Genomic DNA, 12672 nt, shown 5'->3' on the forward strand with positions numbered 1-12672 from the left:
TTTTATTCAACTACTGCATAAAAGGAGTGTTGTCGTGTATTGTGACACAAACTAATGCCAAATGTTTTAACTGGTAATGATCTCAGTTCAATTTTGCCACATTTAAGCACAAATCTACATATATACAGCATAAGGCTTTGTGAGATTCTGATTTAAAAGGATTTATTTTTATTTTTGAGTGTATTTGTCCTTTAAATGCTGTCATCCCATGAGCGATTTGAACAAACAGAGACAAAATGACCAAATAACTGGTTCAATAACAGCCTCTTTATCGTGTTATCTTCTTTACTGATGCGCTTCCAAGCCAGATCATTTCTCTGTTTTCCTTTGACTTTCAGTGACTTCCCTCATTGTGTCAATGCAGGTGTAACTTGGTACTGCTGTTTTTCAGTTCTGAACATACTTTGCGGAGCCAAAGACTTCATCTAAACTATCAAAGTGATGATGGCTTCTGTGTTTTTTGGAAGACTTGCGTCTTACAGCGTGGAGTCCTTTTCATATGTACCGGGAACAGATCAATGTTATCGCTTTGACTTTAAGCAATACTGTATACTCTGCCCTTCTCTGCTGTGCTTGTGTATTCTGATATCTATCTGTGATTCAGGGTGACCTCAGATACAGACCCATACTTTTCTGTCTCCCTCTGATATGTTCACTGGATAAATTGACAAGGAAAACAGCCCGAACTGAGCGGATCCCGTATCCATTTTCAACAACCGTAAGCACGCCACGGCTTCAGGGAACAACATGATGCGCACGATGGGTTTGTGCTTTCGATCCGGGCTCGGCATTGAAGAGGTATATGTTAGCTGAAATTCCCAAAGATTTACTGTCCTTTTAAAAGGGCATGTAATAGAAGCCGTTTTAGCCCTTCGAGCATTTCATATTTAATGAATGTTTTTATAGTTACAGACTGCCAGGGGGGGGTTTTGGGTTAACTGTGGGTTAAAGGGGGTCTCAATGTGATTCTATTTTTAGGGCATGTTTCATCGGGCGGGTATGGCTGAAGGAATCTGCAATGCCTGAATAACTCAGTCTGTTTGCGTCGCACTTCAAAGAACCCATCAGTTAGAGATTCCCGAGACTCATCACATAAAGAGAGGTTTAGAAGTAAGACTCAAAAACAATTTAATGATGAGGGAGAAAACAGCAATGAAGGGTAAAAACGGGACAAGGATATCAGGAAATGAGTTTTTCTTACCTCACTGTTTAAAAAGCAGTAAAACACAGACACAAAGAAGCCCTGTGAAGAGATTGAGAGAATGGGTCAGATTGAAGCATTGCTTTATCTTTGTGACTTCATGTTGACTTCATATATAAAATGATGATTAATGTGAGTTTTGAGTGCTATCTGAATGAAATCATACTTATAAAATGTCATTATTATGAAACAACTATTTTGTCACAGGAACAATTTGATCCCTGCCATCAGTCAATATCACGTCATGGTTAATATTAACTTAACAAGGCTAATGCTGAATGTTAATGTCTCATTTCTGTGTGACCTTCAAAAAGGAAATACAGGGTCTGTCTTCATTTCATCCCTGAAGTCAATCCTTACCAAAACCACAAATGTGTCACAGATTCCGATGTATAATGTTTTTTAAAATAGTTAAACCAACTTCTAGCCTTTTACTATTAATCATGATGAATACTATTATTTAAACAATATAGACGGTTTTAGTGAGAACAAATTATATGTGGCCAAAACCTAACTTCTAGCGGATCTCCTAAAATAACCAATAACTGTTGAGTAGTTTGAATTGAAAATATTACTATAAATCAATATAAAATATTTAATATTTGATACAAATACAAAGCATGATTTAAATCCAAATAAATTGATATATTATTACCAGACAAAGACCGGAAGTTAACTTTGGGTCATGTGTGTGCGTCTGATGAAACTGTCTTTGCAAATATTCGAAACCTTTAAAATGAATTTCATTGATCATTGTCTTCGTGAACATAACTAAAAAATATATATGATTTGTGATCCATAGTCTAGTGTTACAAATGGAATTGTGGGTGGTTAGTGAATCTTAACACATTACACTGCATGCAGCAATTCCCTTCACAGCATTTTAACATGTTTACATAATGTGAGTACACCAGCATTCGGTTTTCCCCACAGATAAACGGGGTTATTCCCATGTGAAGTGGAACAGCTGTGAGAGGAAGATGAATGTGAGGAAAACATAGATTCAACATGCGTGTGACCTCCATGTCACGGCAGGAAGCATATGGGGCAAAACAAGGGCAGTTGACCTTATGTGCTTTGGACACTGTTGGTTTTTGTGAGAAATGTACTTCTAGGAAACGAAATGGGATTTTTCAAATCAACAACATTTAGCTGTGCATCTGGTATAAGCTCATCAGTGTCTGACATCCACTTTAGAAGATAAGAACAGATATCTGGCTAAAATGCTACAAAGGAATCTGTTTGCCCACCTGAAAAGACTCTAGAAAGGAGTTGAAGTAGATGAAGACAATCTGTGAGATCTCATCCTCGCCAGGGTTGACGAAGAATAGCATGTAGGTGATGCCCAGCAGAGGCAGAAGAACCAGTGTGGCCTTTACAGCTTTCCTGTGATGACCAAAAATATAAAACAAGAAAAAACTAAATTGAATAATAAAAGGTTTGAAATACACAAGAAATTAAATACACAATAAAATGCAGTATTCTTAATTCAATTCTAGTTCTTTAGATTTTTGTTAATTCAGTTCAAGTTCTATAGTGGTTTTCAAAGTTTTACATTAAAGGTGAGGGTTTATGCATTATAAACCTGCTGTCTTCTCATGATAAACATGGTCAACTTTTCAAAAATATAGTTGAACTTATGACGTAGTATTTCGGAAAGTATCTTTTAAACATGAAATTCCCTTACTTAACAACTTTTCTTATTCCCTTATTGGACAATTCTTCCCGAAAAGCACGCCCATACGTCAACCCTCGAGAGTGAGATGAAAGAGCATGGCCACGGGTCAACCAACGAGAGAGTGGGAGAAAGAGCATGGGCACACGTCAACCAGACGGAGCAGGAGAGAGATAGCACTGTGTTCGCAAAGTTCACTGCATTTCGGTGAGGAATGTTATTAAAACAGTGGATAGAACGCTGGATTTGGAGATCTTTTGAAACTGATTGATGGAATGGTCCCAGAGCTAAAAGTTGCCGGACATGGACCGTACTTGGTAAGTCAAAATGAGTCATATGTCTGTATTTTATTGGAAATGGCTCACATGCTTTATTGCCACCCCCCATGCTGGCAAGAGGTCATCTGGTTTCCGAACTAATCATGGAGCTGTATCTGTCTTTTATAAATGTGATCAAACTAAAGACTCTTCGAAGATACAAATTATGCAATACTACTCTATAGATACAAAAAATGTATATGAGATTCACAGAAACTGCTTGTGTTACTTCCGCTTTAAGCTTTACAGTAAATACATATTAATACAATACACTCTAAAAAATGCTGGGTTATTTTCAACCCAGCGTTGGTCAAAAAGGGACAAACCTACCCTTTGAGTTATAAATTACCAGAGTTATTATAGTTTTTTTATTTAGTTTTATTAATATTTTAATTTTGCTTTTATTTTTTACATTTGTATGTTAATTTTAGTTAGCAATTCTGATATACTTTTATCATTTAATAATTCATGTTTTATGTCGCTTTATAAGATTAATTAGTATTTATTTTTGTTTATTATTATTATAATTTTAGTGCTTTAAACTTATTACAGTTTATTTCTGAGGCAACATTTAAATATTATTGACTACCTGACGTTATGTCTCACCTGTATTGAATGGTCTCTGAAGTTGTGGAGGCCCTCAATTTAGTCATAAGTATCCTCACAATGTTGAAGAGAAAAATGAAGTTAATCTACAGAGAAAAAAAAACAAGAACAATGTATCACATGATGAATTCTCATTACAAAATTGCACACATAAATCACAGACGACACATAAAGCCTCCTGTGACAGAACAAAAAAAAGAAAGTCTGATCAGTTCCCCCCACACACCAAATCTCATGAAACATTCATGTAATTACTATGCTGTGACTCACCAGCAAAACCAAGATCATGGGACCCTGGTAAATATAGTCAGTGTAAACTCCAGCCCGCTTCCCAAACCAGCATCTGTAGTGAAAAAATCAGATCTAAAATGAAACATGTCTTTGTTGGAGCCTGTAAAAGAACGTTTTTTTATGGCTCCTTGCGGCGAGCTCTTGTCATTTTGACCCCAATTATTCTTTGTGAATTCATATAACACTCATGTAAATGAATATTTCAAGCAAGAATGTATTTATTGTTTAGAGAAACAAGTCTTGTTAACCAATTAAATAGGGGCACTGGGGAAAAAATCTAAAAGAAAACTTTTCTCAGAAGCAGCAAAGCAAGGATGAGTTAGACGTATGCAGTCCCTTGGGCAGATGTGCACCAGTTTTGCTAATTTTACAGTTTCAGTCGAGAGTGTAATCTTATTTTGTCTCGACTGAATGTGTCAAAAACACATGGGATGATAGAATGGCAAAACAGGTGTCACCTGTGGAGCTCAACCAAAACAGATGTACATTCAACCTCAAGTTTGTAAATATGTGTGTTTACTGAAGCACTGCACAGATTTGATATCTACTGCATTACCAACCAAGCACATTACCAATATAGCCTACTAATATAGCCTAGGTCATATTTTCTTTAACCTGGTCTAACTGTGTCCATAGTGTTTTGAGGATGAGAGTATGTGCTGTAACCTTTTCGTGTTGGGAAATTTTTTATTTGACTGTGACTGGCTACCACCATGTGACAGATAAATCTGAGCAAAAACACTGGAGTAGTGCACGTGCACAGCTTTTAACAAAGGATATGCAAAGCATTTTCTCCTCTTGTTTTGCTATCTACACATGAACGGTTAGATGGACTTTATTATTTATATTCTCAAAAAAGTTTGTATTTCTTGCTGCCTTTGAAGCAATATGAACAGACCAGCGAACCATTTCAGGGACAGCTACCAGAAACTCTTTAATTAAGCTTGTGTGGGATATGAATTACTTTTTCTCTGCATAGTGATCCAAAGCTCTCTATAGACACCACAAAACACCAAATTCACATTTTAACACTGTCCAGTTTTTAAAGCCCCCCAATGTTATATTAAAACCTAAATTTGAGTCGCCAGGGTGTGTGCAAAACCACCCTGTAATTATACAAATCCATCCATTCTGTTTTTTGTAATCTCATATAAACAGCTACACTGAACGCAACTGTTGCACGATCGCATTGAAAAGTGATGTCACTCTGATAGCGCCCGGTCCATGACCGCTCACAGACTCCGCCTTATGAGCATAGATTCCACCTTCAACCAGAGACACGCTGTTTGCCATTTTCATGCAAGAGCAGTTGTAGCCAGTGACAAGTATGTCTCCGAAACAGCTAAGGTGTGGAGTTGTCGGATATAAAAACGAACATAGAAGTCTTCATTTACTCCTGACATCTGAGCCTCTGAAGTCACTGTGGATTAGTTTTATTTCTCACCCTGCACTTTCTGCTGTAAAGGGGGCGGAGACCAGCAGCTAATTTGCATTTAAAGAGACACACACCAAACACCCTGTATTTCCTCACAGGCAAAAATAGACTTGTAGGGCATAGTATTGAACAAGATCTGTGGTTTAATTTGAGCTGAAACTTCACCGACACATTCTGTGGTATCCTAAGATTTATATTACATGTTGTGAAAGGGCTACATTACAGCGCCTTTAAATCTAACACTTTCGTGCTGAGTGACTTTCAGATAAACACTCTCTATAATTAACCATTTAAGATGTTTAATGGAGCATACAGTAAGTGTTTGAGTATTGATGGTGTGCGATCTTGTGGGTCTGCCATTGAGCATATGTAAGGGTAACTGCAGTTTTGCTGGTGATACCCCTGGGATGGCATGCTGAGCCACTTTGTAGTGTAGAAGAGTCTGAGACAGAATCAGTGACTGGTTGAATCTCTCTACGGTCCCATTTGACTGTGGGTGAAAATAAGACGCTCGAATGTGTTTGATCCACTTGCTTTGGATGAAACTGGTAAACTCAGCAGACACCAGTTGAGGGCCATTGTCTGTTCTCAGGGTGCTTTGCAGGCCACAGCAGACAAAGAGAGACTCCAGAAACGCAATGATGGAACTGGACGTGACAGACCCCACAGGCAAAACCTTTGAGTGTAGATCAAAGTGAAGGAATTCTCTGCAGATATCCATCTGAATGTGGTCCCAAGGTTGAGTAGGCCAGGGCAAAGACCCAAGGGGTGCCGAGGGTGGTTGGCCAGTTTTCCCACTAAGAAGACATGGAGTACAATCCTGAATGAGCTGTTCAATGTCTTTGTTCAACCCCGACCACCATATGAGGTCCCTACAACGCTGCTTCAGTTTAACTATACCGAAATGGCCCTCATATGGCTGGATATCTGTCGCAACTTGAGACGGCCAGCCCCTCTGGACATGCTCACGGACAGCCGAGAGGATGGAGTCAGCAGCTGACTCCTCTGTGAGTTCTACAAGGACACAAAAGCGGTGAGGGTTCTATGCACCAGTTGAATAAGGTCCTTTTTCTCAGCTACGTGACAGGAATCAGAGGTTGATGACACAGAACTAGACAGCAAGTCAGCAACTACATTATCCTTGCATGATGTATACTGTGTGGCAGTGGCATGTCCACCGGGGTGGCACCAGCCACCCTGAAAAGGAACTTTTTCACCTCAGCTGCCACCCTAACTCTGACCAAACAGTCAAGACTGTAATGTACAAACATTTTTGGATTATGTTTATGGAGTAGGTTATTTTCGTGCAAAATCCCAAATTGCTAATATTCTGATAGAGACGCGCTTCTGTCTGCGTTTGAGCAATCTGATCACAGTTTCTATCCTTAGACAGGAGTGGCAGTATTACTGAAGCGGAGTCGAAAGAAAAACACACTTCTCCACAGACATGTACGTGAGAATGTAAATCTCCACGCATCAAATATACCAAAGTAATAGTAGCAGTAAAACCTGTTTACTGTTACAATAAAAGCTTGTGGGCCAGCGGGCATTCCTGTGACCCGTGGATTAATTGCAAAGTTTATCTGTCATAGAATGAAATACAGTTCTAAATGCGATCTCTTTCTCTACCTCGGCGAGTTCAGTATAAATGCACATTTTTGCATTTAAATCGCTGCGTAAGGCAAAGTGTAACGTTAAAGTACTAGTGTTGTGTAGCTTTACAACTGTTAGCCGCTAACTCGACACACAAATGATGCCACAAAGTATCTGTCCTAGCTGTCCAAGATAAAACTATCACATTTGTTTAAAGTAAATAAAGTGTGCGCTGCTGGAAAAGAAAGAGCCGAAGCAGTGCATATAAGATTTATATGTTTAGGTCGCCCCCCCTCATTGTACTCTAGTCCCCTTTTGCCACCCCATTAATAAAATCCTGGACATGCCCCTGCTGTATGGTAAAGTCATAATGTTGAAGATGGTCCGTCATGCGCAGGGGTTTGTGGCCCGAACCAGAAGTGTGCTGAGGGCTTTTATTGGTCATTTCGAAGGGTGAATTTCCGTCCAAACAGCTACACATCCCAACGCTCGCAGGCCCATACACAAGTCAGGGCTTCCCTCTCTCCAGCTGAGTACTTTTGTTCTGTCTGGTTGAACCTGGAGATAGTCTTGGAGAAGGTCAAGTTTGGAAAAGACTGTTGACCCATGAAAGTGTGTAGTCAGCTCTTCAATTGATGGCAGAGGGTAGTGATCCAGAATTACTGCTTTATTGACGGACCTTAAGTCCACACAAACTAACAGCCCACCATCTGCCTCTGCCCAATGCACTGGTGTTCATTCTTGTATAGTGCCCCCACTGCTTGCACTTGATTCAATTTAACGCAAAGTGAGATCATCATCCTTCAATAACAGCCGCTCCCGAACGAGTGTATTGTTTGTTTTTTCAATTAACTGATCTCGTATCATCTCGTCCCATAATGTATCAAAACAGCACGGTTTTGCTAGACCGTTTTAATCAGCAACATACTGAGCAATCGACTCACCAGGCGCTGTCGGAACTGAAGCTTCTTCAGCAGGTGACTGCTTTTTCTCAAAGTGAAATAGTACTCATGCCACAGGGACATTTTCAGAGTAACAGGTGTTAAACAGCATTACACAGAGCCCAGACGTGTCCATGTCTACCTCTGTTGATCGGTTGTTTAAAGACCAGAAGCTAAGGTGGATGATGAAGATAACTGTTTGGTAAATCTAACCATTAATTGCTTTAACTGTGTGTAAAACACTTGAAACAGGGAAAAAGTTCAGGTAAACATATGCATTCGATAAACTTACTTTTCATTGTCATAGTAGAGTTTTCCCATGGCCCAGGCAACTATAATTGGAAATGGAATACCTGTAAAAAAATCAGCGAATTCACTTATTCCATTTACTTTGAATATCAAAGACATTATACAAACAGTTTAACTCATCCTATTAAAGTACTGCCTTTAGACTTTGGCTGTGACTCATTTACAATGTACAGTTAGCTTTCTTATTGAGAAAAATCCACATAATCTTTTTTGCAACAGTTCAGAAGTAAACCTTATCCAATACTAGTCCTCATTAGAGTAATAATCTACAGTAGAATTGGAAGCATAATACATCCAAACATTTTAAAATCACAAGATTTAGTTTTTGCAAATGCATCATGCAGTTCACCAATACAATACGTACACCAGCCTATGCAGATGAACATCCACTTCCTCAATTTGTCGGTGGAGTAGGTTAGTACGATGGCTGTGTGCAGATAACAACCTTCTCCAAACATCCAGAAGAAGTTGGTCACATGAAAATAATTATATGACGCTGTTACCAGCCTGCACCAGATCTGAGAGAGAGAAGATGAGAATGATAGAAAATCCAGTTAGATATTTAGAAACGGCCCTCAATTTAGCCTGAGGAAATCACTATGCCACTTCTTGTTAGCTTTTGTTGTTTTAAAAACGCTTTTATTATAATAGCTTTAGGAAATGAAAGCTTTGGTATGCGTGTGCATGTGTTCTAATCTTTTTGACTAAAGAACAAGCGGGGGGGGGGGGGGGGGGATAAAACCTGCCTGTTTCAAGGGAGCTGACATTAGAGATGAGAGGGACGGGTGATTTCAAACGAGGCTCTGGGATGGAGCAGATTCAGATGGAAGTATGATGAAAGCCAGAGGGTTTTGAGTTCTCATAACAGGACCATCAGAAGTGTGATACACCTCTTAGGACCCATTACAGATGGTCACAGTCAAAATTGAAGCTCTCCTTTAAAGCTCATATTTGTAAATCTTGTAAATTTGGTATAAAAAGTAGTTGGATAGTATTTGATTAATTTGTTTTAGGCACTTATTTATATACTGTATATAGGACAGTGAAGCCAGACAGGACTATGAGGGCACGACCTGGGTCGTACTTGAACCTGGTGAGCCCTTGAGCCATAAGTGTCATATGTGTCTGAAGCGCTGACCACTGAGCCACAGCTCTGACTCAGGATTTGATCGATTTAGCAAAAGTAAATGTCATAGATATGTCAGATTAAATGATATTATATGCAATACTGTACACACACCAGATGCATTGAGTTTCCAAAAGGCTTCAATTAAGCCATTTTATATAATTAGATAATAAAGTATGAAATCTACATGTTATCCAAGCATGACAGAAGCATGGAAATCTGACATTTTGTACAAAGTTAACATGGTCAGTGTCACAGATTTTATGACTTGGATTTATTTAAACTTTTTGTTTAAGAAAATAATGTGTATCCAAGCATTCCAAATCCAAAGCCTGCCAATTTTAAAAATAAATCTACAGAGAAACACAAAAAAAGCTTTGTTTAATTATTTACAAATGCATGTATTTCCCCATTTATGTATTTATGTTTTACATTTATGTATTACCACATGTATATATTGTCACATTTTCTGAAAATTGTGATTTATTTCTGCATTTCTTTTTATTGTCTTGACCGTATTTCACCGTAATACTGAAAATTACAGCTTGTGTTAAGACTGTGGTCTCTTAAGTATTGCAATGCTACAAACCACAGGTTTCACCGTAAAATCATCTCTCTCTTTAACAGACCTTTAGAGAAAAGGAAATCTAAACTTATTTCAGCATTGTGGGTTTAAGAAACTACCGTCGACTCATATTTTCCAGGCATTAATCGGCGAGCTAATAGTCCATAGTCCATTACATATATTCTGTGGTAACGATTTAGTTTCAACATGTGAAATAGAGGGATACAAATTAAAAGCTCCCTGAGTCATAAAGCCCGCAAGCTTACAGAAGTATTTCTGAAGCATTTTGCCTGTCTACGGTTTAACAACCCATTTCATTATAAGCCCTATGGTGTGACAAGAATTTAGTAGCGTGCAGAGATTATGTACTTCTGTGCGAACTTTATAGCTAATTTTGCAGTTGTTTACCGAACAATGTATTTCATTAACTGCCTTTTATAAACTTGTTGCATTTGTGCTGTAAAACTGGGTAAGAAAAACTTTTTCTAAATGGATTGACCAAATAGCAAAATAAGGCAAATCTGTCAATATTTACTTACACTGGTGTCATTTCGAACACATGGCTTTTATCTCTCGAACACAATAGTGGACTTTCATGATAAATCTGTATGCACTTGAAGCATAAAATTCACATGAAATCCCATGTGAAACCCTTTTAATCCCATCTGAAATGTGGTGGTGAAAAACATGTCAAATTCACATGGTTTTTCTGTATGGGGAAATTATGTTTTTGTGCTCTATCCCTGATCTTCTGAATTCATATATAGCTTCATCCGAGAAAGAGAAATTTAAATGGATAGTTCACCAAAAAAGAAACCTCTGTCATCACTCTTATGTGAACGTATTTGTTTGAACGTTTCTGTGGAACACAAATAAGGTATTTTGAGAAATGTCTCAGATGTGTCTCAGAGGATCTGCAGAAAAGAAAGTCATAGAGGTTCAGAATGACATGAGAATGAGAGAAAATGGAGCAAAGAATTTTCATTTTTGAGTAAAATCCCCCCCAAAAGGCCTATTTTCACTCTATTCATATTCCAGCACACAGTCAACAGCAGTTGTTCTTTCTTAAATCACTCATTTGTAAAAATCTCTAAAGATTTTTAACCTTTCACCGTACAGCAAGCAAGAGAATTAGGTCACAGCTGTTTCACAAAGACCTGCCGGAATGTTTAATTACTGCTTCACCTTAAAAGCCCTCTCAACTTTTTTTGTTTTTTTGCCTTTCTTTTAAAAGTCACTCTCTCCAGGTGAATGCCACCTCAGAGGTGGAACCAATGCACGGCTACACAATAATGTGCCTGAAACCCTGATTAACAAATTGATAAAATGTATGCTTTGGAAACAACAAAAGATAACGTATCAAGGTCGAACCTGGTCGAATCTAATTCTAATACCTTTGGAGAGCCGTGCATGTAAAATAGAGTTTTCACGGTAACAGCACGCATGGGAATGACCCTTCGGGACTGGTATTGACATGACAGTAGATGAATTAATTGCCCGGCTCAGATAAGTTGATTAAGGAAGCACAGAAATCTGTATGGTGATTAATTTTGTGGAAGGCCCGCTGGATGGTGACCAAACTGTTTGCATACCCAGACACCCACATCTACAGCCACGGCACACCCGCTGGAGCTAAAATAGTCAGGCTTCAGTGGTTATGAGGCCAGAAACAAAACTCCAGGGGTCAGAGTTTTTCAATCCAATTAATGGAGGAAGATGAAAACCTGTGTGTGCGTACATATGTGTATGTAAATGAAAGGGAACCATAGAGAGTGTGAACAATAGATGGTTTGGAACAATAGACAGGGCCTGTGGGTTTTGTCAGAAGGAAAACTGTATTATTTGCTCACTGTATTTGAGAAAGTAATATGAGAAAGGGAATAGTCCCAGTCGTATGTGTTGGGGTGCACTCACCACGTTGCTCTCATGCACCTCGGGATTCATGGTGAACTGCACCACAAACCAGGTGGCATTACGCAGGATAAACGCCGTAATCAGGTTCCAGTGGATGATATTTCTCAGGCACCGGATACTCCTGAGAATAGAGGAGGAAAGAAAGATGGAGGAGGAAGAGCGAGGGGAAGAAAAATGTAAAAGACATTTTAAAAAAGGATAGGAAGACGGAAAAATGAAAGGAATGTAGAGAAAAAAAGACATTTCACATTTGAACACATTGCAACGCATTTTGCAAAAGCATAAGCCTTCCTCTGGGCTGTGAGTGTTTGTGCGCATTTATGAGTTTTTGTGTAGTGTGTGTGTGTTTTGGCTTTGCAGCACGATTTAACAAAATATTTCATGTTGTTTTATTGGCTGCACATCCATTGTCTTGACTTTTCTCTGCGTGCATTCTCATCCGAGCATGTTATGTTTATCTTCAGATGGCCCACCAACCGCGTGAAGCATCTTTAAGTAATTCATATTTTACATTCAGCACTCATTTCATAAAAAAACACATCATGTTAGGAGCGTGGTTGAAAGTCTTGACACTTACACACAAATGTATTTTTAACCATCAATATTCATTATACTCTGCACCCAAGCTTCCCTGTGCTATAATGTTTTCAAACCCCTGTAGCCATTTTTAAGACTGAAATAAACATAGTGCTTTAGAAA

General features: G+C 38.7%; 1 protein-coding gene across 1 annotated transcript in view; it reads right to left on the reverse strand.

Moving 5' to 3' along the window:
* crhr1 (corticotropin releasing hormone receptor 1) overlaps nucleotides 1–12672 on the reverse strand; it is a 95705-nt gene that overhangs the window by 2206 nt on the left and 80827 nt on the right. Inside the window, exons 7-13 of the mRNA XM_079455578.1 lie at nucleotides 11974–12094; nucleotides 8733–8886; nucleotides 8352–8412; nucleotides 4070–4142; nucleotides 3800–3885; nucleotides 2452–2587; nucleotides 1202–1243 (exon numbers count right to left, since the gene is read on the reverse strand). Of these exons, the coding sequence (XP_079311704.1) occupies nucleotides 1202–1243; nucleotides 2452–2587; nucleotides 3800–3885; nucleotides 4070–4142; nucleotides 8352–8412; nucleotides 8733–8886; nucleotides 11974–12094 (673 nt within the window). The remainder of the gene's footprint in view (nucleotides 1–1201; nucleotides 1244–2451; nucleotides 2588–3799; nucleotides 3886–4069; nucleotides 4143–8351; nucleotides 8413–8732; nucleotides 8887–11973; nucleotides 12095–12672) is intronic.

The sequence above is a fragment of the Barbatula barbatula genome (assembly GCF_947034865.1).
Source record: "Barbatula barbatula genome assembly, chromosome: 5".
NCBI classification, from domain to species: Eukaryota; Metazoa; Chordata; class Actinopteri; order Cypriniformes; family Nemacheilidae; genus Barbatula; species Barbatula barbatula.